This window comes from Maudiozyma barnettii (assembly GCF_903064755.1).
Source record: "Maudiozyma barnettii strain CLIB 1767 genome assembly, contig: KABA2_02, whole genome shotgun sequence".
In the NCBI taxonomy this organism is placed as follows: domain Eukaryota; kingdom Fungi; phylum Ascomycota; class Saccharomycetes; order Saccharomycetales; family Saccharomycetaceae; genus Maudiozyma; species Maudiozyma barnettii.
Genome location: NW_024545239.1, coordinates 1,125,167 through 1,148,908, shown reverse-complemented (window position 1 = coordinate 1,148,908; position 23,742 = coordinate 1,125,167). Strand labels below are relative to the sequence as shown.

The 23,742-nt window shown below is 31.6% G+C and overlaps 10 protein-coding genes across 10 annotated transcripts; 7 read left to right on the top strand and 3 right to left on the bottom strand.

The window, feature by feature from the left end:
• Window positions 1–122: 122 nt before the first annotated feature.
• UBC12 (NEDD8-conjugating protein UBC12) lies at window positions 123–902 on the top strand (the record flags this gene model as incomplete). Its single annotated transcript, XM_041549169.1, has 2 exons — window positions 123–125; window positions 345–902. The coding sequence occupies 2 exons, from the start codon at window positions 123–125 to the stop codon at window positions 900–902; spliced, it is 561 nt and encodes a 186-aa protein (XP_041405103.1).
• A 248-nt stretch (window positions 903–1,150) lies between these two features.
• On the top strand, window positions 1,151–2,065 carry CDA2 (chitin deacetylase CDA2; the record flags this gene model as incomplete). The annotated part of the gene is made up of 1 exon (XM_041549168.1): window positions 1,151–2,065. The coding sequence occupies one exon, from the start codon at window positions 1,151–1,153 to the stop codon at window positions 2,063–2,065; it is 915 nt and encodes a 304-aa protein (XP_041405102.1).
• Window positions 2,066–2,234: 169 nt separating this feature from the next.
• On the bottom strand, window positions 2,235–5,012 carry IMH1 (Imh1p; the record flags this gene model as incomplete). The annotated part of the gene is made up of 1 exon (XM_041549167.1): window positions 2,235–5,012. The coding sequence occupies one exon, from the start codon at window positions 5,010–5,012 to the stop codon at window positions 2,235–2,237; it is 2,778 nt and encodes a 925-aa protein (XP_041405101.1).
• A 798-nt stretch (window positions 5,013–5,810) lies between these two features.
• DPS1 (aspartate--tRNA ligase DPS1) lies at window positions 5,811–7,484 on the top strand (the record flags this gene model as incomplete). The annotated part of the gene is made up of 1 exon (XM_041549166.1): window positions 5,811–7,484. One exon carries the CDS (start codon window positions 5,811–5,813, stop codon window positions 7,482–7,484), a length of 1,674 nt encoding a protein of 557 aa, XP_041405100.1.
• Window positions 7,485–7,879: 395 nt separating this feature from the next.
• On the top strand, window positions 7,880–8,197 carry COX19 (Cox19p; the record flags this gene model as incomplete). The annotated part of the gene is made up of 1 exon (XM_041549165.1): window positions 7,880–8,197. The coding sequence occupies one exon, from the start codon at window positions 7,880–7,882 to the stop codon at window positions 8,195–8,197; it is 318 nt and encodes a 105-aa protein (XP_041405099.1).
• A 999-nt stretch (window positions 8,198–9,196) lies between these two features.
• Window positions 9,197–11,170, top strand: KNS1 (serine/threonine protein kinase KNS1; the record flags this gene model as incomplete). Its single annotated transcript, XM_041549164.1, has 1 exon — window positions 9,197–11,170. The coding sequence occupies one exon, from the start codon at window positions 9,197–9,199 to the stop codon at window positions 11,168–11,170; it is 1,974 nt and encodes a 657-aa protein (XP_041405098.1).
• A 677-nt stretch (window positions 11,171–11,847) lies between these two features.
• Window positions 11,848–15,897, bottom strand: SPA2 (Spa2p; the record flags this gene model as incomplete). The annotated part of the gene is made up of 1 exon (XM_041549163.1): window positions 11,848–15,897. The coding sequence occupies one exon, from the start codon at window positions 15,895–15,897 to the stop codon at window positions 11,848–11,850; it is 4,050 nt and encodes a 1,349-aa protein (XP_041405097.1).
• Window positions 15,898–16,980: 1,083 nt separating this feature from the next.
• HIF1 (Hif1p) lies at window positions 16,981–17,994 on the top strand (the record flags this gene model as incomplete). The annotated part of the gene is made up of 1 exon (XM_041549162.1): window positions 16,981–17,994. The coding sequence occupies one exon, from the start codon at window positions 16,981–16,983 to the stop codon at window positions 17,992–17,994; it is 1,014 nt and encodes a 337-aa protein (XP_041405096.1).
• A 508-nt stretch (window positions 17,995–18,502) lies between these two features.
• Window positions 18,503–19,348, top strand: POM33 (nucleoporin POM33; the record flags this gene model as incomplete). The annotated part of the gene is made up of 1 exon (XM_041549161.1): window positions 18,503–19,348. One exon carries the CDS (start codon window positions 18,503–18,505, stop codon window positions 19,346–19,348), a length of 846 nt encoding a protein of 281 aa, XP_041405095.1.
• A 446-nt stretch (window positions 19,349–19,794) lies between these two features.
• On the bottom strand, window positions 19,795–21,942 carry RIM4 (Rim4p; the record flags this gene model as incomplete). The annotated part of the gene is made up of 1 exon (XM_041549160.1): window positions 19,795–21,942. The coding sequence occupies one exon, from the start codon at window positions 21,940–21,942 to the stop codon at window positions 19,795–19,797; it is 2,148 nt and encodes a 715-aa protein (XP_041405094.1).
• Between the last annotated feature and the right edge of the window lie 1,800 nt (window positions 21,943–23,742).

The window sequence follows — 23,742 nt, the reverse complement described above, 5'->3', positions numbered from 1 at the left end:
ATTCCGACACAATCGAAGAACTTTCACAAGCACGTTCAATAGTTAAAACCGTACTGATTACCTATCTGATATATATATATCCGTAAGAATAACATCAAAACAGAATACATTTACAAATATTGATGGTTTGTATATTTGCATATATATACCAGACGACATCCTTCTTTACTCGAATCTGGTTAAGGGTGACCATAGAAATAATATATTTACTAACATAAGATAATAATTCTAACATAAAGTCTCAGGTATGTTCTTATAATGCATAACATAGCAACCTGTTCAATGCCATATAGGTTGCCTGAAAAAAAAATTGTTAGATTAATTCTTAATTACATTGATAAAAGCTTAAATTACGCCAGTTACAGAAGAAAAAACAAGAAGAACTTGCAAATGCAAGTTCTTTACAAACAACTAACCTACTACCTGCATCTAGAATTAGATTACAGCGTGATCTCGAAACATTAGATTTACCTCCATTTGTGGATCTTCAAATAATAAACCAGATAGACCAAATGAATGAACTTCCTTTAATACAACTCAAAATATCACCCGACGAAAACATGTATAAGGATGGTCATTTTTTATTTAACATTGAATTTGGAGATAATTATCCAATAGAGGCCCCTAAAGTGAAATGTCTCAACAGGATATACCACCCAAATATAAATTTAAACGGAAATGTCTGCCTCAATATATTACGAGAAGATTGGTCACCAGCTTTAGATCTTCAAAGCATTGTAATAGGGTTATTGTTTTTATTTCTAGAGCCAAATCCTAAGGACCCATTAAACAAAGCAGCTGCTCAACAACTAATTGTTAACAAAGGGCTTTTCATTCAAAAGGTAAGATCCGCGATGGAAGGTGGCTTTGTAGATAATGAGATGTTTGACTACGTTTTATGAGCACGATAATGTACAAAATTATTTTGAAAATGTATAGTTCTACATATTTAGTACCCTTAATTTTATAACATTTTCTCTTTCTCGCAGACCTGAAAATGTAAGAGGTTTTGCGTCACATAATATTCATGAACAAACAATAATTTTAAAGACAGATTAAAATTTATCTTAAACAAATTTTGAAACAGATAGTTTACAAAAATAAATGTGTATTTTCTATATTCTCATATTAGTATAAATAACCATTCGAAATGGTAAAACTATTAAATCTCTTACTCAGTGCAGTAACATTCGAAACAGCAGTATACGGTTCCGAGGTCGAATTTCGTAAAAAGACAGGCGGTGTTGCTTTTATTGGTGACGAACTAAATCAGACTCCCTTCCCACAATGGCTTACAGATTTTACAGGAATGACACAATGGCCAGGATTGGTTCCACCGTACATTCCTCTGGACTTTATTGATATGGATAAAATACCGCCATATAATCGTTATCAACAAGGCGTATGTGACGCAAATCCACGTGAGGCGTGTTCTTTTGATTGTGATCAGTGTATTGCCCATGATGATGTCAGTACATGTAGGAAATTATCCCAAACATTTGATGATGGCCCTTCCCCTGCAACATTAAAATTACTTCAATATTTAAACCATAAGGCTACTTTCTTTACATTGGGTATCAATAGTGTTAACCATCCTGATATTTATCACGAAATACAAGATGCAGGTCACTTAATAGGCTCCCACACATGGTCACATGCATACCTACCAAGCTTGAGTAATGAAGATATTATTGCTCAAGTGGAATGGTCTATATGGGCAATGAATGCAACTGGAAACCATATTCCAAAATGGTTTAGACCTCCATATGGTGGTATTGACAATAGAATAAGAGCCATCACAAGACAGTTTGGGTTACAAGCCGTTCTATGGGATCATGATACCTTCGATTGGAGTTTGGTCACTAATGACCCTTTCAAGACTGAGCAGGAAATCTATAATGACGTAGCACTATGGAAATTGATAGAAAATAGAGGATTAATCCTCGAACACGATGGTGCTCGGAAAACTGTAGATGTGGCCATTAATGTATTAGATTTATTAGGGGATGACCAACTAGCTGTATCACAATGTGTTAATGGTATCGACTATATTCGTGAATTCTAATTTTTTAATTAAATACGAACTCTGGTTCGCCGATACTTGCTATGTTAACGGTTTTCTTTATAAATCATTTGTTTTAAAGTTCATTAACAATTAGATACTACTTGATGAGGTATTTCAACCGTATATACATATATTGAATTATTTCCTTATAAAACTTATTTAATGCTATCTATCTTAATGCCATAACTAATCTCTTTTCGTCATTACTATCAAATTGTAGTAACATAGAAATTACAGGTAATAATTGATTTCTTTGATCCTTGTGTTCCAAAAACCCTAACAACACATTTTTCACATATGCAAGTTTCTCATTTTGTGATTGAGCTCCTGTTATACTCTCAGAACTGTTCACTTCCTTCAAGGTCGAAACATCCTTAGATGAGGATGAAGAACGAGGTATAGGCTCAGGAACGTTAATACTGGTCGTAGATATGGAGTTGCTATTCGACAACTGAGAGCTTACAGAACCTGATCTATCAGATCGTGTAGTAACGGAACTCTCTTTGAGTGTGTTTAATTGATTCGAGAGAACCCTATAGTTCTTTGTCAACCTCTCTAGCTTTTTGTTTAGATCATTATTTAGAGATAACAGTTCATCGTTATTCAATTGCAAATCATGAATCTTAACATCAGATTTTGACAATAAATCTTTCAAATTCTTTTTTATTTTGTTGAAGTCTTCAGTATTCTCATTATCTATTTCATCTTTACGTTTATAGTTTACGTTAGATTTTTTCAATTCTTCCACTTCTGAACTTAAAGATTTCTCTTTAAGTTTCAGATTATTGAGTTCAATGGTTAATTGATGGTTGGTGTTTGTCAGATTTTGAAGTTCCACGTTTTGTTTCGAAGATTGAAGACTTAATTGATTTTGAAGGTTATTTTTTTCTTCAATTACTGTTTGAATTTTTGTGTCATAATCATTACCTTTATTTGAATTATCATTTAATGTTTCATTTAGGAGTCTTCTCATTGTTTCAGACTCTCTTGTTTTATCTTGGATAATGTTAGAATAGTCATTAATTTCGTCCTCTAAGGATCTAATTTTTTTTGATGATTCTTTCAATTTCAGATTTAGCTCTTCACATTGTTTCTTTATAGAGTATACTTGATCACTAGAATTCGATTTTAGATCCTCTAAAGCGTTGTACTTTTCCTGTAATATAGATATCCTTTCTGTTAGTTTACCATTTTCTTTGACATAATTCTCATACATCGAACTATTTTTATTAACATTTGTGTTCAACGTATTATTCTCCTTCTTTAATAATAATATTCTGCTATTTAATTGAGAATTCTCAGTCTCAAGTGATATGAATTTTTTCTGTAATGTTTCCTGTTTTTCACTATATTCTTTGACTTGGTTTTCCATGTAAAGAATGGTCTTTTCTTTTTGTGTGACCAAGTTTTTAACACTTTTATAATCTTTAAGATCATTGATCATGTTTCTGCTTTCATTTTGGATCTTTTTAAATTTAATATTCAACTCTTCTTTCTCTGTCGTCAATTGAGTAATACTCTTTTGAAGAGTAGCACGAGTCGCATCTATTTCCTTTATTTTTTTCTCAGAAAGTTCATTTGTTCTCTTTAACATCTCTATTTGCCTTTTAGTTTCATCATTAACTGTTTGCGCTTGAGCCGATGTTTTTAATTGATCTTTAGCGTCAACAAGTTCGTTTCCAACATCTCTTAGCATATCTCTAACTTCTTCTATTTCGGAGTCCTTTTTCTTTAGAGATTTTTTGGCATCCATCAACTGTCCATTGACATTGTCATAATCTTTTTGCAATTCTTCAAGAGAATGATCTGCTTCTCTTTTGTCAGACGTTTCCTTTAGGGAGTTGAATTTAGTTTTCCATTCTTCACAATGAGAATGCTCATCTTTTAGGGATTCGTAATCCTTTTCCAATAATTCGAATTTCAATTTGAGTCCGTCGAATACTTCAGAATTTCTCTGTTCAATTTGCGTAGGTGTAGCAACCTGTTGCTGTTGTTGTTGTTGCTTCTTTTTTTTGTTGTTCTTCTTATTTTTCTTTGAATTATTATTTTCTGTAACAGGAGTATCAATGATTGTTTTGGATTCACTTAATAGGGTTGGTTCGGCAGCGTTCTTTGCATCATTTTGTAAGGCCTGGATCGTTTCATCTTTCGATGTGATGTCCAGATTCAATGATTTAATAATTTTATCCTTAGAAATAATATCTTCTTTTAAATCTATTATCACACATTCCTTTTCTTTAATTTGGTTCTTTGTATTTTCTAATTGAGTAACATTTTCTTGAACTTGTGATTCCAATTTCTTGTTATCAGTAGTCTTCTCAACTAATTCCTTCGAAATCAACTCGATCTTAGCGTCTTTATCTTTTATATCAGATTCACATTTTGATACAGATTCATTTAATGTATTAATATTATCATGCGCAGTATCTAGCTCCTTAGCAGTAATTAAAGATATATCATTGTTATCTCCAGTTACAGTTTCATTTTCTTCAGATTTTACTTCTTCCATCTCTTCCAATTTTTTCTTTAATTCCATATTTTCATCACTATATTTATTCAGTCTCTTAATCTCATTATTTAAGATTGCTGTTCTATTATTAATATCTTGAAAAAATGCAGGTAAAGTCTCTTCAATATCATTAATATCAGAGATTGGAGTATTTTCTGTCAAAATTTTCTTAATAGATTCGAATTTTATATTTTTCCCCTTTTCATTCTTATAAGCATTTAATAATAAAGGATATTTAGATTCATATTTATCATATTTACGTAATTTTCCTTGTACATCCTTTGGTAAATCAATAAATTTGGTACCATCTGCAAAAATAGTTTCATCTATCTTATTGTTAGAATTATTCGTAGAGTCATTCATAAAACTCTCATCAGTAAGTCCCTTTTGTAACTCATCTGTGAGATTCTTACTCAACTGAGATAATTGCTTAAACATTTGGTTCCTCTAGGGAAGGGCTTATTACTATTATTAATTATTTTCCCACCAAAAAGCCTCAACAGATATCACTTATATGCACGAATATATATGATTAAATGAAAAAAGAAAACCTTCACTCAATTTAATATCAAATGGTATTATTAGAAACTTCTGGGAACCTTTCGCACGAAACAATCATTTTAAAATACATCAACTTGAAGTCTTATTGGTTCCACTATCAGATATCTAATTAATTTCACCCACGCAAATTGGCGTTTGAGATTGATGTCCCTAAGTATATCGCCGCCCCCGCGAATAATTAGTAGTTTGTTTTTTCTTCTGGAAATATACAAGAAATTGGAATATTTTCACTGAATAGAGAAGAAATGGTTAAGATATAGATGTCAAAATTGTATGCAGTTTCAAAGTAACGTCAATTACATCTGGAGATATATTATTTTATCAAATTTAACAACACTTGCTAAATTGTTTCTTTCTAATAATCTGTATACACGTATATATATATTTATTACCATATATAAATGTGTCGCAAGACGTACAACATGATCTTTCACAGGAAATAAAGAAAAATAACGCTGGGAAAAAAATTTTCAGATAATTCCCTGTTTGTTGGGAGGGAAACGAATGAGTAACTTGAGAGAGAGAGACAGCAAAAATGACAACGATTACGTAACTTGTTATCATCGTCGAATTTATTTAGATATATATAGATCTCTAAAAAGTATTTACCGTCCGTCAATTACTTATACAATAAAGATATATATTAAAATAGATCATAAATAATCAATTGTGAGAATGTCTGAAGAAGCTGCCTCTCAAGCTCCTGCTGCCGCCCCAGCTGGTGAACAGCAACCTGTCATCCTAGGTGAAGATGGTAAACCACTATCCAAGAAGGGTCTAAAGAAGTATTTGAAGGAACAAGAGAAATTGAAGAAGAAACAAGAAAGAGAAGCTAAGGAAGCCAAAGAAAAGGAAGAAAGAGAACGTGCTGCTGCTGCTAGTGACACTGCCAAGGAACATTATGGTAAATTCCCATTGATTCAATCCACTATTCGTACTGGTGAGCCAAGAGTCAAATTTTATGATCTAGATGATGAAAAGGACAACGGTAAAGAGATGTTATTCAGAGCTAGAATCCATAACAAGAGACAACAAGGTGCTACTTTGACTTTCTTGACATTGAGACAACAAAATGAATTGATGCAAGCTTTAGTTAAATTCAACAAAGATGATGGTAGTGTTTCAAAACAAATGGTTAAATGGTGTGCCAATTTGAACTTAGAAAGTATTGTTCTTGTTAGAGGTACTGTTGTTAAGGTTGAAGAAGCTATCACTAGTGCCACTAAGCAATACTTGGAAATTCATATCAAGGACATCCATACTATCAGTGAAACCCCTGAATCTTTACCAATTTTAATTGAAGATGCCTCTAGGTCTGAAGCTGAAGCTGAAGCTGCTGGTTTACCAGTAGTTAATCTAGATACTAGACTTGATGCTAGAGTTATTGATTTAAGAACTGTTACTAATCAAGCTATCTTTAAGATTCAAAGTGGTGTTTGTTCTTTGTTTAGAGAATTTTTAACCAACCGTAAGTTCACTGAAATCCATACTCCAAAATTACTTGGATCTCCAACTGAAGGTGGTTCCAATGTCTTTGAAGTTAGTTATTTCAAGAACAAAGCTTATTTGGCTCAATCTCCTCAATTTTATAAACAACAATTGATGATTGCTGATTTTGAACGTGTCTTTGAAGTTGGTCCAGTCTTCCGTGCTGAAAACTCTAATACTCATCGTCATATGACTGAATTTACTGGTCTTGATTTAGAGATGACATTTGAAGAACATTACCATGAAGTCCTAGATGTATTAAGTGAATTATTTGTTTTCATCTTTGGTGAATTAAAGACAAGATATGCTAAAGAGATTGAATTAGTTCGTAAACAATATCCAGTAGAAGATTTCAAATTACCAAAGGATGGTAAGATGATTAAGTTAACTTATAAAGAAGGTATTGCTATGTTAAGAGAAGCCGGTAAAGATATTGGTGATTATGAAGATTTAAGTACTGAAAATGAGAAATTTTTAGGTAAATTAGTTCGTGAGAAATATGATACTGATTTTTATATTTTGGATAAATTCCCATTAGAGATTAGACCATTTTATACTATGCCAGATGCCCAAGATGATAAATATTCCAATTCTTATGATTTTTTCATGAGAGGTGAAGAAATTTTAAGTGGTGCTCAACGTATTCATGATCATGATTTATTAAAGAAACGTATGGAATTCCATGGGTTGTCTACTGAAGATGCAGGTTTCAAAGATTATGTTGATGCATTTAGTTATGGTTGTGCGCCACATGCCGGTGGTGGTATTGGTTTAGAAAGAGTTGTGATGTTTTTCTTAGATTTGAAGAATATTAGAAGAGCTTCTTTGTTCCCAAGAGATCCAAAGAGATTAAGACCATAGAAAAGCAAACAAAGGGTAATTGAATATCTTTATATTACTATATATGTTTTTGCAATAATATATTATTATATAATAAATAATATACCATAGCCGCTACTATAGCTACTACTATTTAAGTACCATCGCACGAAAACACCAAAAAACATACGTATACAGATAATACTTACAACGCGCAAAATTCAATTTTAATATAATAAAATGTGAAATGTGAAATGTGGGTATGTATATATTTATTAGAGATATAAGGGGAGAGAGTAAAGTAAAATAAAGAAAAAATAAATATATTAGAGAGAGAGATATAGTTTCATTTGTTTACTACTATTACCATAACAGTATCATCTCACTCACTCACTCGCCACAGTATCATCCCTCACACACATCAATACAAATATCGAATGTCCGGTAATCCAGGTAATTCATTAAGGGCGTTATCGCCTACTCCACCTGAACGTGGATCCTTTCCTTTAGATCATGATAATGAATGTGTTACACAAATGCAAAAATATTTAAATTGTATGAAACTTGTTGGTAATGAGAATGCACCAAATTGTAGATTATTAGCTAAAGAGTATTTACGGTGTCGGATGGATCATAAATTAATGGATAGAGATGATTGGAATCATTTGGGCCTTCCACGTGATATAGGAGAAAAAGATGATAAGACAACAGCCGCCGAACATAAAGATGAGCGTTATTTCGGTGAGGGTAAATAAATAGTAAATAAGGTCATGCCACCCACCATACCATGTATATAATAATGCAATACAATAATACAATCCTATCAGTAGTAGTAGGCCTACGCGCCGTCTGCAATGACGACCCAATACAATAAGAAGGTCCGGCCCAATCCATTCGCTCTACGTCTCGTCCCGTCACCTGATTAGAGAGGGGGGAAGCAGAACTGGGCGCTTTATATGTTCACGATCTCCGCGCCGACCCACCACCACCACCGCCTGGCCCCGCACAGCCGTATAATTTGCATTTTGTATCCGCAAAAACTACGGAAAATGAAGCAATGGTGATATCACCATTGCTTCTTCTACGGGGGAATTACTCCTGCCAGCCCTTCCAGCAACAACAACAAAACGTGGGCATAATACCTTCACCTTCACATTCACGATTCGCAGTAATTTAGAATAATTGAAGTACCTCCTTCGCCTCCCCCCTCTTAATGAAACGAAGTGAAAGGGAATGCGGTGCCGTGATGAAAACCAGAAACAGACAGCGTGTGTGTGTGGCTGCTATTGTTAATTTGTATTTTGAGACATTCACACTAATAATAATTATTGCAACTGATGAATTTTATCTCCACTTCGTATCGTCCTTTCGCAACGTTGTGCTGTGATGAAAGGGGTAATTATTAATTTATTTAACAATGCTTGTAAATAATAATAATAATAATAAGGAAATACATGATACGTTCCTCTTTATTTTAATATATCGTATATATATATATTTATATAAATTTAAGAATCTTATTACAATTCCGTGCTATGAGATTTAATATTTATTTACTTATTCTTTGGTTATCTAATCTCTTTCGGGTAGATCTCTCGTTATTTTAATTCATTTTATTTTTTGATTTTTTTATCGGAGTACATACATACATATATATATATATATATACTAGGAAGTCTGATTAATTTAGATAATAAAAGAGTCAACCAAAATACAATACGACAATACGACAATACGACAACTACAATACTATAATGGCACGCTCAGAAATATTATCGGCTGCCACTACAAATACAAGGAAACGTCAAAGAAATAACGTGTTAATACCTCAGAAACATACTACTACTACTATTAGAAATGAAGATGACAATGATGATATTTATCAAGATAGTTTAATTAATGAAATGTTGGAGAAACAATCTGAATATCTTAACAATAATTTGACATTTAATAATACGAATACAAATAATACAAATAATACGAAGAATGGTGATGACGACGACGACGACGTAGTCTTTATTAAAGAACAACCGGTTCAACAACCAAGATATGCAACTACTTCAAATTATAATTATAATGGAATTAATTCAAATACCAATATTATTATACCTAATGGTAGTATAACAACTAAAAAAAAACAAAGGACGATATCATTACCTCAATTACCACTTTCAAAATTGGATTTATTATCATTAAGTAATACAACTAATCTTACAAATAGTAATAATAATAGTGCAATAGATATTATACCAAGAACACAAAATGATAATGAATTATTAAACTTAACAGGTTCTTCAACAAAGACTTTAGCATCAAATAAAACTGTACCTTTGAGAGTATTACAACAACCACAGATTAATAATAATATTCATGATATAAATGAACAACATTCTTCAATCTTTACAAGGAAAATTAAAAATTATCATAATCAGTTTAAAACAGATAAAGATGGGCATTATATCTATCACGATAATGATACCTTTGGTGAAAATAATAAATTCGTAGCTCATGGACTATTAGGACAAGGAACTTTTGGGAAAGTCCTTAAATGTTACGATCAACAAGATCAAAAATTTGTCGCAGTGAAAATTATTAGAGCCATTGATCGTTACAGAGAAGCTGCAAAGACAGAATTAAGAGTGTTAAATACAATTGCTCAACAAGATATTACGGGATCCTTTCAATGCCTTCTATTATTAGATTATTTCGATTATAAAAACCATATTTGCCTCATTACAAACTTACATGGGAAATCTATATACGATTTCATGTGTGCAAATGGGATCGGGAGATTTCCAGGATCTCATATTCAAGCTATTGCTAGACAATTGATTAGATCGATTTGTTTCTTACATGAACTTAATATTATTCATACAGATATTAAACCAGAAAATATTTTATTATGTGATGATCAAAATTATGCTCAATATCAATTACCTGATAAAATTCTGTCAGGTTTATCCAAGAGAAGAAAAACTGCTTCGAATAATGGTTTAAGAAAAATATTACAAACCCCAGAGATTAAAATAATTGATTTTGGAAGTGCTGTCTTCTTTGATGAATATCATCCTCCAATCATTTCAACAAGACATTATAGGGCTCCTGAGATTGTCTTAGGGTTAAGTTGGTCTTACCCATGTGATATTTGGTCAATTGCGTGTGTCCTAGTAGAATTAGCTACAGGTGAATCTTTATATCCAATTCATAACAATTTTGAACATTTAACTATGATGCAAAGAATTAATAATAAACCTGTCCCTGAAAAATTGGTTGATACAATGTTTTATAAATATGATAATAATATTGGTAATTTACCTTCAGATTTAAATTCTACAGTAATAAAGCATTTCAATAGAGATACTAAAAAATTAATATGGCCAGAAATAGATCCTTTTACACAGACTGTCCTTACAGAACCAAAAGTTATTAAAAGAATAGAAAATAATTGTTTTAGCCTCGATATTTTGATTTGCAAATTCCTAAAGATTGACATGAACGATATGAATTTCCAAATAGATACAACTTTATCTGCAGATGAAAATTGGAATCATTTGGAACCTTTAACTTCTGCATCAAAGGAAACATTTTTATTCTGGTATTATTTCTTAGATTTGTTAAATAAAATGTTCGAATTCGATCCAACTCAAAGAATTACCGCAAGGGACGCTTTGGATCATGAATGGTTCAATCTAGGTATTTTAGATGAAGGTATCACTAGTTTCTACTAATTTATAACTTCATATCACTCCACTCCACTCCACTCCGAAACTTGTTGCATAAAGACCAACCGACAAACACACTCATAACACTCACATCGTTTATATTCCATTCCATTCATCTCATTATGATTATTTATCCTATTTTTTTTTTTCCTGTTTTTATCATCGTTTTAAATTTCAAGGTTTAGATTTATGTGTTTTTTTAATGTTCTGTTATTATTCTGTTTTTTCTTATGTTCAATAGTAACAGTTACTTATATCATTACTTAGTACTCACACATATATCCCTTATTATTCTCATCTATATTCATAACTAACGATATGCTTGCCATATCGATCTATATTCTTCATTACCTATTCATTAAATTTCATAAATTTAAACAATATCAATAATATTCAATTTTGAAATAAAAGGTAATACCTTAAATGATACAATTGTAATCAGTAGCATACCTAGTACTATTTTGGAAAGAAAAAATGATTAACATCTCTAAATGACCAGTTATATTATTCGGAGTTTGTCAACCAACTGAAAAGTAAACATTCTATAATACAATTAGAGTCTATATAGTTACAAACATTATATGATATCTCGATTATTTAAAGTAGCATTCTCGCAATTTTTAAAGATTAATGAGTAAAACCACTATTATTATTTTTTATTTAATTTTTTTTGTCGTCCTTTTTTAATGAATTCTTGAGTTCAAAAATTCAATTTCTTCTTTCAAACTAGCCTCTTCCACTGTCTTGACTAATTCCTTTGTACATTTAGCAACATCAAATGCAATACCAGCCAATCTTTGCTTGAAATTCTTATCAGCATAATTATCATCAGATTTTTCGTTCTTCAGAATACCATTCTTATCTAATTGACATAACGTAGTCATTCTACGAGCACAATCTTCCAAACTTTGTACAACCCAACTACCATGCTCCTTCAAATTCGCATTACGGCTTTGATTCATAGAAATGCTTGTAGCGTCCACCATTTGTCCAATCACTTGATTAATAGCATTAGATTCTCTTCTTAAACTACCTTTAGTAGATTGAGGTTCCTTAATTGAGCTCAATAATGACTGGATAGTAGAAATGACATCGACAGTTTGATGTTCCAAATATAATAGAAGATCAGATAATGTGTTATCTGGATTTTCGATATCAAATGCATCAACATCAAAATCATCCTCATCTTCGGACTCGGCAGATTCATAACTACTATCGGAACTTTCTGTTTCGTCCTCGGAGTTAGCTTTTGGTAAAGTTGGTGATTGGGGGACTTCCGATTTCAAAGGTATGAATTGATAGCTCGAATCTTCTTCTGTATCGTCTTCTTCAGGGATAGATAATCGAGGCGAATCAGTCTTCTTTCCTGGTAACAATTTTTCTTCCAGTGGTTCTTTCTTTACAAAAACCTCATCTATCATATTATTGGAAGATCCGCTAGTTTCATTAACCTCTGGTTTAGGAATAATAGGTTCTTTGTCTTCTTCTTCTTCTTCTTCTTCTTCTTCTTTAATCTTAGGATGTTCAACCAGTTTTGGAGTTTCATTCAAGGATGAAGCACTTGGCTTTCTCAGTCTAGATTCATGTCTCTTCGGTATTTCTACTAGTTGAGGGGTTTTAGTTACAATTTGCTTAGCTGACTCATCTTTGAAATTACTGGCGGTTGATGGTTTCGGACTTTGGTTGTTTAAATTCACTTTATTCAAATTCACTTTCTTCAATGATGCACTTTCTAATTTGTTTATTTTCAGCGGTTTGAAAGTAGGTGTAGTGGAACTTTGAACAGGTGTCTGTGCCTCAACCTTCTCTGGAGCTGGTTCAGATTCTGAAGACTTCTTGTTATTAACAACTTCCATTCCAGGGGTGTTTGCATCCAATTTGTTCACTTCAATTAGATTTTCGTCCTTGGTCTCATCTTTAATGTCTTGGTGGTCCTTAGCATTTTCGTTTTGTTTTAATTTGTCATTTTCAAGTTTCTTAGTCTCTTGGACCTTCCTCAATGCTAAAAATGTTTCGTCATTATCAGAGTCATTAACCAATACATTTGGCGATTTGTTTAAGTTTTCATCGCTTTCAGAATTGACAAATCTTGATAAAGATTGGTTTGATTCATTGCGTACTTCAGGTACAGAATTTAGGTCATGTTGTTCTCCTTGTTCTGTATGTTTGATTAATTCATCGTCGTTAGTCTTTTCAGAACCAAAGATATTATCGATAGATAACGCTAATCCCGCAGATGATCTTGAACCTCTAGTATTTGAGTTTTTATTATCAATTTCTTTTTCAGATGGCTCAGGAAGGATTATATCTTCTGGTTTACTGTTATCAGTATTTTCAGGAACTGGAATGGTATTCAATGATTCCAGCTTCTCTAAATTTGGAACTTTTTTCTCTAGATCTGATATCTGAATTTTTTCGATAGCAGGCTTTACTTCCTCTGTTTGTAAAATATTCTTGGTATCTTTTTTATCGGATATCGTGTTATTATTCAAAGAAGATCGTACTGTTGGAATATTGGAAGTATTGCTGACAATACTTGGCGATTTGCTATGATTACGTTCCTGGTCGATCATTAATGAGAAGAGACCACTACCAGATGGTTGTCTCATCCTTGTATTTATCTTTGGTACAAGATTCGGCGATTGATTTCCAACCTTTTGTGTAATCTTCAACGGCTTGACAGGTGAATTCTCCCCGATTTCGTTATCCTCTCCTATTATGTCGGAGGGGTTAGCATATATTGAAGTTAATGTCGGAGTGGATATATCCTTGGAGGATACATTAATCGGCAGAGGAGATGCAGATTTAGAAACAGATATTCCTAAGTCACTTGAATTTGGTATATCGATAGCAAGTCCCTTTTTCTTTGGTAGCTTTAAATCATCAGTTTCTTTTATATGAGCAACATCAATTAAATTACATGAGGCAAATGCTAACTCTGTGACAGCTGCGTATATTATGATCCTTGGTAGCAAAGTATGATATAGGGAATAATATCTTACAGTTGATATTAGATGCGAAAATGATGCCTTCAATAAAAGAACTTGATCCTTGAAAGTTGGGAGATCAACGAGGGACAATATTTGAGAAATTACATTCGAGGTTTCTCCCAGAGCTCTGAACAAATTATCACCTATCGGATTATTGTTATCATTTTCCGTAGATTGTATAACAGAAAAAAATGATTTAATTTGATTATTCAGTAAAGCAATAAGGTCCAATGGAATAATACCATCAAGGCTAATAAATTTCTGTATATGTTCAGAATCCAGTAAATTTGGTTCTGTCACTTGTAAATTATTCGATTTATCATCATTAGTATTGTTACTTTGATTCGATTTAAATCTTGCTTCCATTTCTAATACAGTAATCTTTTGCTTTAAATTTTCATTTTCAATGGATAAATTACGGATTTCACTATTTAAATTCATAAATTCACTTTGTCTGTGAGTTGAACTTACCGGTGTAGGTACAATTGGAGATGTATTATCTTGTTTCAATGTTACATTGTCATTATTTTCTAATGTTGTACTTTGCATTGTAATATCATCTAGCTTATTTTTCTTACCCACAATATTCTTCATATCTTCGTATGCAACATCTTTTTCCAAAGGCGTCTCAATTGAGGTATCATTTTCTGGAAATGGTTCCATATATGGTTCAGGTTCAGATTCCTTTGGTTCAGAATCTCTACCGGTAGTTAATTCTGGTGGTAAGATATTCTTCCCTAATGGTTGTAAGACAGGTGTTGGAATATTTATCGTTGGATCATTCATACTACCGAATGTATTTTCTAGTTTCTCTTGTAAAGTACCTGTATGACTAACATTGTTCAAATCATCTTCCAACATGACATTCTGATTTAAATCGTGGGCTTTGTTTTGCGGTATTGGGGTAACGAATTCGTTATTATTGTAAGTATTATTATTATTATTATTATTATTATTATCTTCATTATTCTGGTCCATTTGTAAGGTATTGTTTAAATCTGACGATTCGGATATGTTTGTTGGTTTAATCTCGAGGCCAAAAGGAGCATCGTTCATATCCACTGAAGGGGGATGTGCAGATGATACCATGACATCATTATCGTTGTTTTCACCTGGAATTTCATCTTCTTCAGATGAAGACCAATCAATTGATGCTTTCTTTGGAATTACCAAGGACGGTTGGATTGACGTTGTCGTAGCTGGTACTTGACTTGCATTTGAATTTCTTTCGTTTGATCCAGATTCTTTATTATTTATCGCAATATCGGGAATAGTTTCAGAAACAATATTCTCTGCTGCTGGTTCGATAGAGGAAAAGCTATCACTATTAGGTACTTGATCTAATGATTCTGAATTCTTTTGTGGTGGTGTATAAGTATCAAACCTTCTTCTTCTAATTTCATATAGGATATCATCGACTAGTTCATTAAATCTAGTTTGTGATAAATTAGCAAGTTTTTGTCTTGCTTGGTTTCTTTTCATATGGAAATTAGCCTTTGGTAATAAATAATCTGGTTTATTTTGATCTTCATTAATTCTTCTCTTTAATTCATCCGAGACATCTGTACTTAATTCATAAAATTGAGAAAATGATAATTTTAATAATTTACTTCTAGCCTTTTGAGCCCTAGGGGATGTCTCTCTATTAAGTTGCTGCACACCTGTGACATCAAAAAATGTCTTTAGGGAAGAATAATATTGTTGAATATCACGCTTATGAGCTTCTTGTTGGTCCTGGCTCATCATGTTACAATTTGGATATGTAGTGTATGAGAAAAGAAAGAAAAAGACTGTAAAAATGAAAATAAATTAACTTATTTTAGTGGGTATTCTGACTGTTTTAATTATTTATTTTTCTTTCGGTAATCAAATAGATGGTTACAGGTAACGTTATAGTTCTATTTATCCTTTGCTTCAAAATATCTTGTTTTTGTTTCCCTCTGTCTTTTAAATTGGTATATTGCAATAACTAACCTAACGCTATCGCATGAGATATACTTAACTGACGTTAATGGTAGCGGTTATGTAGATTGAACTATGATTATTCCACAACAATAAAAAAAGATAAAAACAAATTTTAAATGTAAATAAAAATAAATAACCAAATCCTATTGTGTGAGATGGATGGATGTCATTTGCTTGTTTGTTTGTCGATGGCTGTTCCTCTCGCCCTCTCGCTCACTCGAAGTTTTGTATACCGTATAGACTTAGTTAAATTAGAGACCGAGTGAAAAACGACGGAGAAGAAAAATATACAAGAAAATTTGATGTCTTTTTGCGAAGAAGAACCCGCAGTCCACCAGAGAAACGCCATAATTTTTAAAGATTATTTTATTAGTGTGCGTCGTACATAGTGATGCGGTTTGGCTAATGATTATTATATAATTGTATTTATGATTGATTATAGACGAGTTATTAATTGACGTCTGTATTCATGTAAAGATTCAGTGGATATGTTGTGATTCGTTATCAGACCAATTATACTAATATTATTGAGATGGCTCTTAACGTTGAGAAGATGTTGGGTTCACTCTTTCTCACAGGCATACAAAATGTGAGACGCGTCTTACCTTTCTCGCGTTTTTCTCAAATAATAAGAAGAAGAAGAAGAAAAGCTATATACAATATTGTATCCTTTGGGAATGATATTTTTCAAAAGGTTTAGGGTACTTCTAACGTTCTTTAAAAGAATCGATGATTGCTACATAGCAACGGTGTATAAACAGTAGTTTGTTCCTTTTTTACATGTATATATAGATAGTAATAATCTCTGCTTGAGTGAGAGGATATTATTATAGTCTAGATAGCAAAATAGAAATAGAATTAATGACATCCCAATCAGTAACAAATATGAGTGGTATGAAGGATATTTCACCGGAAGAAATGGCTGTTATGAATCAGATTGCAGAATTGAGTAAACAATATGGTAGCGATGTAGGTATATCCACTGTTAATCCGGATCAATTGTTGAAGTTAGCTACAGCTTTGTATAAGCATGGTATTGCATCTAATGACTTATTAGCAGGTGGTGATGACGATGAAGATGATGATGATGATGAAGACGAAGAAGAAGAAGACGACGATGACGATGAGGACGATAACGAAGACCAAGAAGAAGACGAAGTGCGTCAAAATGAAGAGAGACAAGAAGGAGCTCCTATGGATGAAAAATTCTACCAGTTCGGTCATGATGAAGAAGAGGATCTGTTAGAAGAGGAAGATGCATATGCAGCTGATAATAATGAAGAAGATGCATTTGGATTTGAACAATTTATCATTGGTAGTCCCTTTGAAAATTCATTGAATTTACTGGATGTGATCATAAAATCTCCAAAGAATGATATATTGACATCTTTATTATTAAGTGATGTGTATGATTTGGCGGGTAATAATCATTTAGAATTAGAAAATTTTGATGAAGCAATTCCTTCGTATGAAAAAGCATTAAGATTATTAGAAGAACATTATAAAGATGATAACACTCATGAAGATATAACAGAGGGATTATTGAAATTATGTGAAGCATTGAAATGGGCTCAAGATACTGATAATTATGAAAAGTATTTAAAGAAGACAATAAAGTTAATTGAAACAAGAGTAGATAAAAGAAAATCAAAGGATATTGAAAAGGATAAAGAAACATTGCAAGAATTGAAAGATGATCTTGATGATATTAAGGAATCACAGATGGATATTAGACAAAAACATCCTGAATTTGATAGTATATTGAAACGTGCATTAGGCCAATTGTTAAGTCCAGACGAAATATCCGCAGAAGCAGGATCTGCAATTAATGATTTGTCTTCTATGATCAAGAAGAAGAAACCAAAACACAAATAAGACAAGATGTATATATACATCAATATATATAAATAAATATAGCAAAAAATGTAATATATAATCAGTTATTCATATCTCATATTTTCTACGTTATGCCATCAACACCCTTTCCATAGGCAAAAGAAAAAAATAAAAAAGGAAGATGAAGTGGCGAAACATTGAAAAAAAAAAAAGAGGGAGAGATAGATAGATATGTACACAGACAAATTGGTGGAAGTGAAAATAAATATTTCTTTAGGGGGAGAACTATCAAATTATTTCGTTCATTCAACTTTCAAAAGATAACCTTTATTCAGGGTTCTACAATTACTTAATTTTTACTTCATCTTATCAATTATCTGATAAATAAGAGTTAAGTAACAGATATTAGATTCTCTTCATTAGTTTATCAAGAGACGATTATAAATCATATTTTTTAAGTTTCCCGTTACACAGATCTATTACCAATTGTATTACCCAGGTTAATAAAAATTGTTATATCGTTTTCATATTATCAAACTAAATTACTATGACTGAAACAAAGAAAGAAACCCCGGTTCCTCAAGAACTAAAAGGAACTATCAAAGATAGATTTATCTCATTGACTGAAAATTTGCAATTTGCATGGTTTTCAGGACATGCAGTTGTCTTATTATGTTCCTTCATCTATTTATTCTCTTTCAATAAAATAATTTATAGAATTGCTTATTTGGGTGTTCTACACTCATTCGGTATTATTGTTTATCAACAATATTATCAAAATGTCAAGACTGCTGTATCTGCCAATAACAACGGTGGTGCATCACCAAATTCAAGTACTTCATTTCCAAAACTTTCCGTTAACGCATTAATCAACGATGAAAATGTTTTATATTTTGTTTTAGCAGCTATGTGGTTAATAACTCCAGTATTTTCCTTATCATTAGTTCCATACTCCCTTTTCTCTTTGTTTCATGTATTGAAATATTTACAAAATATTCTACTACCAGTTGTGTTCGGTATTTCCAAAGAAAATAACAAGAGAGTATCTACTGTTGCCAAATTCACCCATACTTATAATGAAAAATGCATGTATTGGGTCGGTTCATCCGAAATTATTATTGTCGTTCTATTATTCGTGAGGGCATTGTTATGGTACCCAAGTTCCTGTATTATTCTATTGACCTTTATTCTCTTTTTGAAATTGAGGTATGAAAACTCCAAGTACACTAAATCTGCATTTTCTCAATGTAGAGTAAGATTGGATGGTATGATCAGTCATCCATCTATTCCAGCACCTGTCAAGGGTGCTTATAACACCGCAAAGGCCAAATTGATTGAACTTTCTCGTTATCAATTAACCAAACCGATGGAGACTGAGAAGAAGGCTATTTAGATCAACTTTGAAGCCTTTTTAATGTTTGTTTGCTACAGTGTTATATAATTTATATGTATGTCATTTCTTTTTAAGTAAGTAAAAATCATTTTGTTTAATTTTCTAATATATATATATATGTGTGTGTTGACTCGCACCAGAATAAATGCATTAACAACACAAACTGCGATATACAAAAAACCTATTTAATGAATAAAATATTAAAAAGAAACAAAAAAATATGCATTCTTTGTGGTTTATATGAATTAACAGAGGAGAAGACGGAAAAGAACATTAAAAAACAGAATAAGAAAATGGAAATTATGTATCTTAATTTGAAGAAAAATGCCATTGAATAAATGGATGGTATCGAATTTAAAAACAGATCACCTCATCTGGAACCTAATGTTGCATAGCGATAAGAATATAAAAACAAATAATTCATAATAACAAAAAGAAAATCTGGATTAATAGTCTAAATATTCTTTATCTCTTGGTGGTTGGGGTGGAATGTATGGAGTGAATCCATTAGGAGACGCAGCACCAGATGTGTTTGCCTTCATATTCATTTGAAAATTCATTGGAACTAGTGGGCCATCAGATATTGGCATCCCTTGCGGTGGTAACGGATAGTACATCATGTATGGTGGGCTTTGCATAGCACCTTGAGAATTTTGGTTATTACCCATATGGTACGGTAATGGAGGATAATAATAGTGTTGGAAAAGATATGGGTTTACAGGATCATTATATTCAATACTGTCATTACTCCCATTTCTACTTTTGGTTAATCCCATTCTTTCTATACGATTTTTGTAATCGTTTACCATACTACCTGCAGATGAATTGTTGTACGTTGTAGTTGAATTAACAGCAGCATGTGTACCTTCACCTTTATCTAATGAATCAGAAACATCAGAGGCAATTTCAGTCATAGTATCCGTAGTACGTAGTGTATTATCGGCTTCTTGTTTCTTTGATTCAGACCTCTTACTCCTGGTGGTATTTGAATTATGTTCCTTATTCAATAATTCTCTTCTTGATGCCATCCAATTATCTGGCATTGAACCTCTTCTAAAATTATGAGGTAAGGATCCATTCATATAAGGATACATGTTTCCATCGAAATTTGGGACACCATTATGAGGTAAATTTGGTGGCATGCAATGTAAATATGATAATGAGCCATTTGGAGAGGTATTACCTGTAACCATATTTGGATTACCGTAACTCATAACGGGATTCATGTCGCTAGAGTGTCTTCTATACATACTAATTGGAGGAGGCGCTAGATTTAATTGAGGACCACTAAAATGATTAGATCTATGATTATTTCCCGCATAGTTGCTATTCCGTCTAAAGACACGTTTACCATGATAACCACCAAGTTCTTTATATTGGACATGAATTGTTTTCTCTAAGAAAGTAGAGTGGTTTTCCTTTTCTAAGGCGGCAGCAGCAGCCTTTTCTGTGTCAAACTGAATAAAAGTGAATACATTTGTTGGCTTGTGAATCAAATTAACATCTACAATAGTACCGTACTTAGCAAAATGTTCTTTAATGTTTTCACTTGTAGTTTCCTTTGGAAGCTGGCCAACAAATATTGATTTTTTGTCTATAGTTATGTTGTTATTTTGATGATCACCAGAATTTGAATACGAGTCATGCATTTCTTCCTTCTTTGAAAAGGATCTATTGTTATCATTACCATCAGGCAGCTCCTGGCCATTATTTTCTTCAAATTTGAATAACATATTGAACCTTCTTGGTACATTAACGTTTTGCGCCCATTGAACTGTCCAATGAGAATCCATTTTTAAGTTAGCAAAGGCTCTAATAGCGTCATCTCTATACACAAATCTAATAAACCATGAATTCGAGATAGTAACAGGATAGGAATATCTTTGAGAGAACTGGTTTTTATCTTTATTTGGAACTAGTTGTTCTAATTTACCAAAAGACCCACAAAGTTGTTTAATATCGATGTATGAGACTGGGTTAGCATTAGTAATGAACAAAGTACGGTTAACTCTTGCCGGTTCACAACGAATCACTCTACCGTCTAAAATGGTACCATGAGCATTCTCTAGAGCCCTTGTTGCATCATGATCATTATTGTATTGAACAAAAGCATATGGTCTATTTTCTTGATCACGTAGTACCTTAACACCATTCAATTCTCCGAATTCTTTAAATCTATTTTTTACGGATAAACATAATTTATCATCAGATAAGCTTGCAGTTAAACTTGCAACAAAGATACAAGAAGATGGTAAACCACGACCATTATCTGGGAGTGAACTATTAGAGTGATTATCTAAATTTTCAGAGGATGTTGATGAAGAAATCGACATTGAATTTTCATGATCAATTTTATTAAATTTTTCTTTGTTGGAATCATTTAATTCATTATTAACGTTATCTCTTATATTTTCCATTTCATTTGAATCAGATTTATTATCTGAATCATCTGAATCATCATTAAATTCAAATGATGACACGTCACTGTAAGAAGTTTCAACAACACGTTGTTTCATAGAAAGGTCTTCTTCGCTAATTTTAAAATTTGAAGTGCTATCAAGTGAGATAGATCTTGTTAATTTAAGGGATCCCATATATTAAAAAGGACAAAGGTAATACTTGACAGTATTAATAAAAATATTAATAATGATAAAATGGAAATAATGTGACTACAGCAATAATATTCCAGATATATGAAGATGTCACAAAATTAGGATAAAAAAATATGAATCAACAATTTATTCTCTTTTTTTTATTTAAAAAATTAAAAAGATAATATTTTAATAATTAGGTTTGATATATGGATGGGTGTTTTAAAAATAGCTGCAATAATTTTTAATTAGATTATATTTTTTCTCGAGAAAATAAAAATGATAATTCAAAGAAATAATAGTATATTAGATGATATTTTGTTAATAATAGGAAAAAATAATTTAGAGTATTAATATTAAATGAAGATATTTAGTTAATTTTTATCTTTTTAAAAAAAAAGTATCGAACAGTATTAGAAATAAAATAAAATAAGTAATAAAGTTTAGAATTGGAAATAAGAATATATTATTATTATAAATATGGAAACCCCCAAAAAGAAAAAGGAAATGGAAAGAAAAAATAATAATAAATATATAAAAAGACTCAAAATCCCTTTAGTATTTATACTCCAAATTGGAAACGATCATGACTCCAACATTTGTTCAACTGCATCACTCATTCTGACAGTTGCATAGGTTTTCTATCATTGGAGTGGCAAAAAAATAAAAAAATATCAAGGTTACAGAGAAAACATCAAGAGAATAAAAAATGAGGAGGTGAAGTAAAAGCTGTAACACTTTTACAGTCGGCGGCTATTTTTTTTGCTTAATGAGGAAAGAGGATTAAAAGAATCAGAGATCAAAAAACAAAAATTAAGACATTTCTAAGATTTCTGCGTAGTTTAAATTATTTCTATATAATAAACTAAAATCTGATTGTGATGCAACATATACATTCAATAAAGTGACCGTAGAAAAGCTATATATATTCAATTTGAGATTTATTGGACAATGTCCTACCTAACTCTACATAAAATTAGAGAGCCATTGAAGAAAAAGATATATATAATGTGAAAGTGTTTTAGAAAGAAGAAGGAGTAACTTGTATTTAAGTTTGAAAAGTAGAATTTTGGTTCATCTCTTATTGAAAAAAAAAACAAATTCTCGAATCATGGCTTATAATTCTTTTATCATTATAAAGACGCAGTCCCCCTCCTGTACATCTATACATATTTATTACTTGCCATACTGCATCGAACCTTTTTTTAATTTATTTCTTTATTTTATTTCGGGACTTCTACAGGATTTGAATGGCCTATTTAAAATAATTGAAATATTACATATATCAGTCTAGTCTTTCTCCCTTTATTGTCATTTTTTTAGAACTCATTAGTTGGAGTAATAGAAACTTAAAATAAATTTTTGCAACATAAAATAATTGATATTACTCTACTTTACCTTAGAAAATAATAAAGAAAGGTCGGGGATAAATCGAAAAATCTATATTATTTGATTCCGAACACTCCAGCAAATTGATTGAAGTACTTGTAACTAATTTATTCGCTAGTTGATTTGTGAAATGAAAGAATGTAACTAATGACAATTAATGACAAAATACTATTATTCAAAAAGAAAATAAATACTTTTGGTACTGAAAATTGATAAGTATTCAATATACAGGTTTACTAAAGATTTTTCTGGATAAGATCCTATTAATTTTTATCTGGAGAAGAAATAATTGCAAGTCGTTTATTATTATGATTTTATGATTTTATGATATTTTGGTTGCTTTATGCTTGTTTACTCGATTTATCAATTCCTTTAAAAGTGTGGTTCTTCATGAAAAGAATATATATTTTTGTT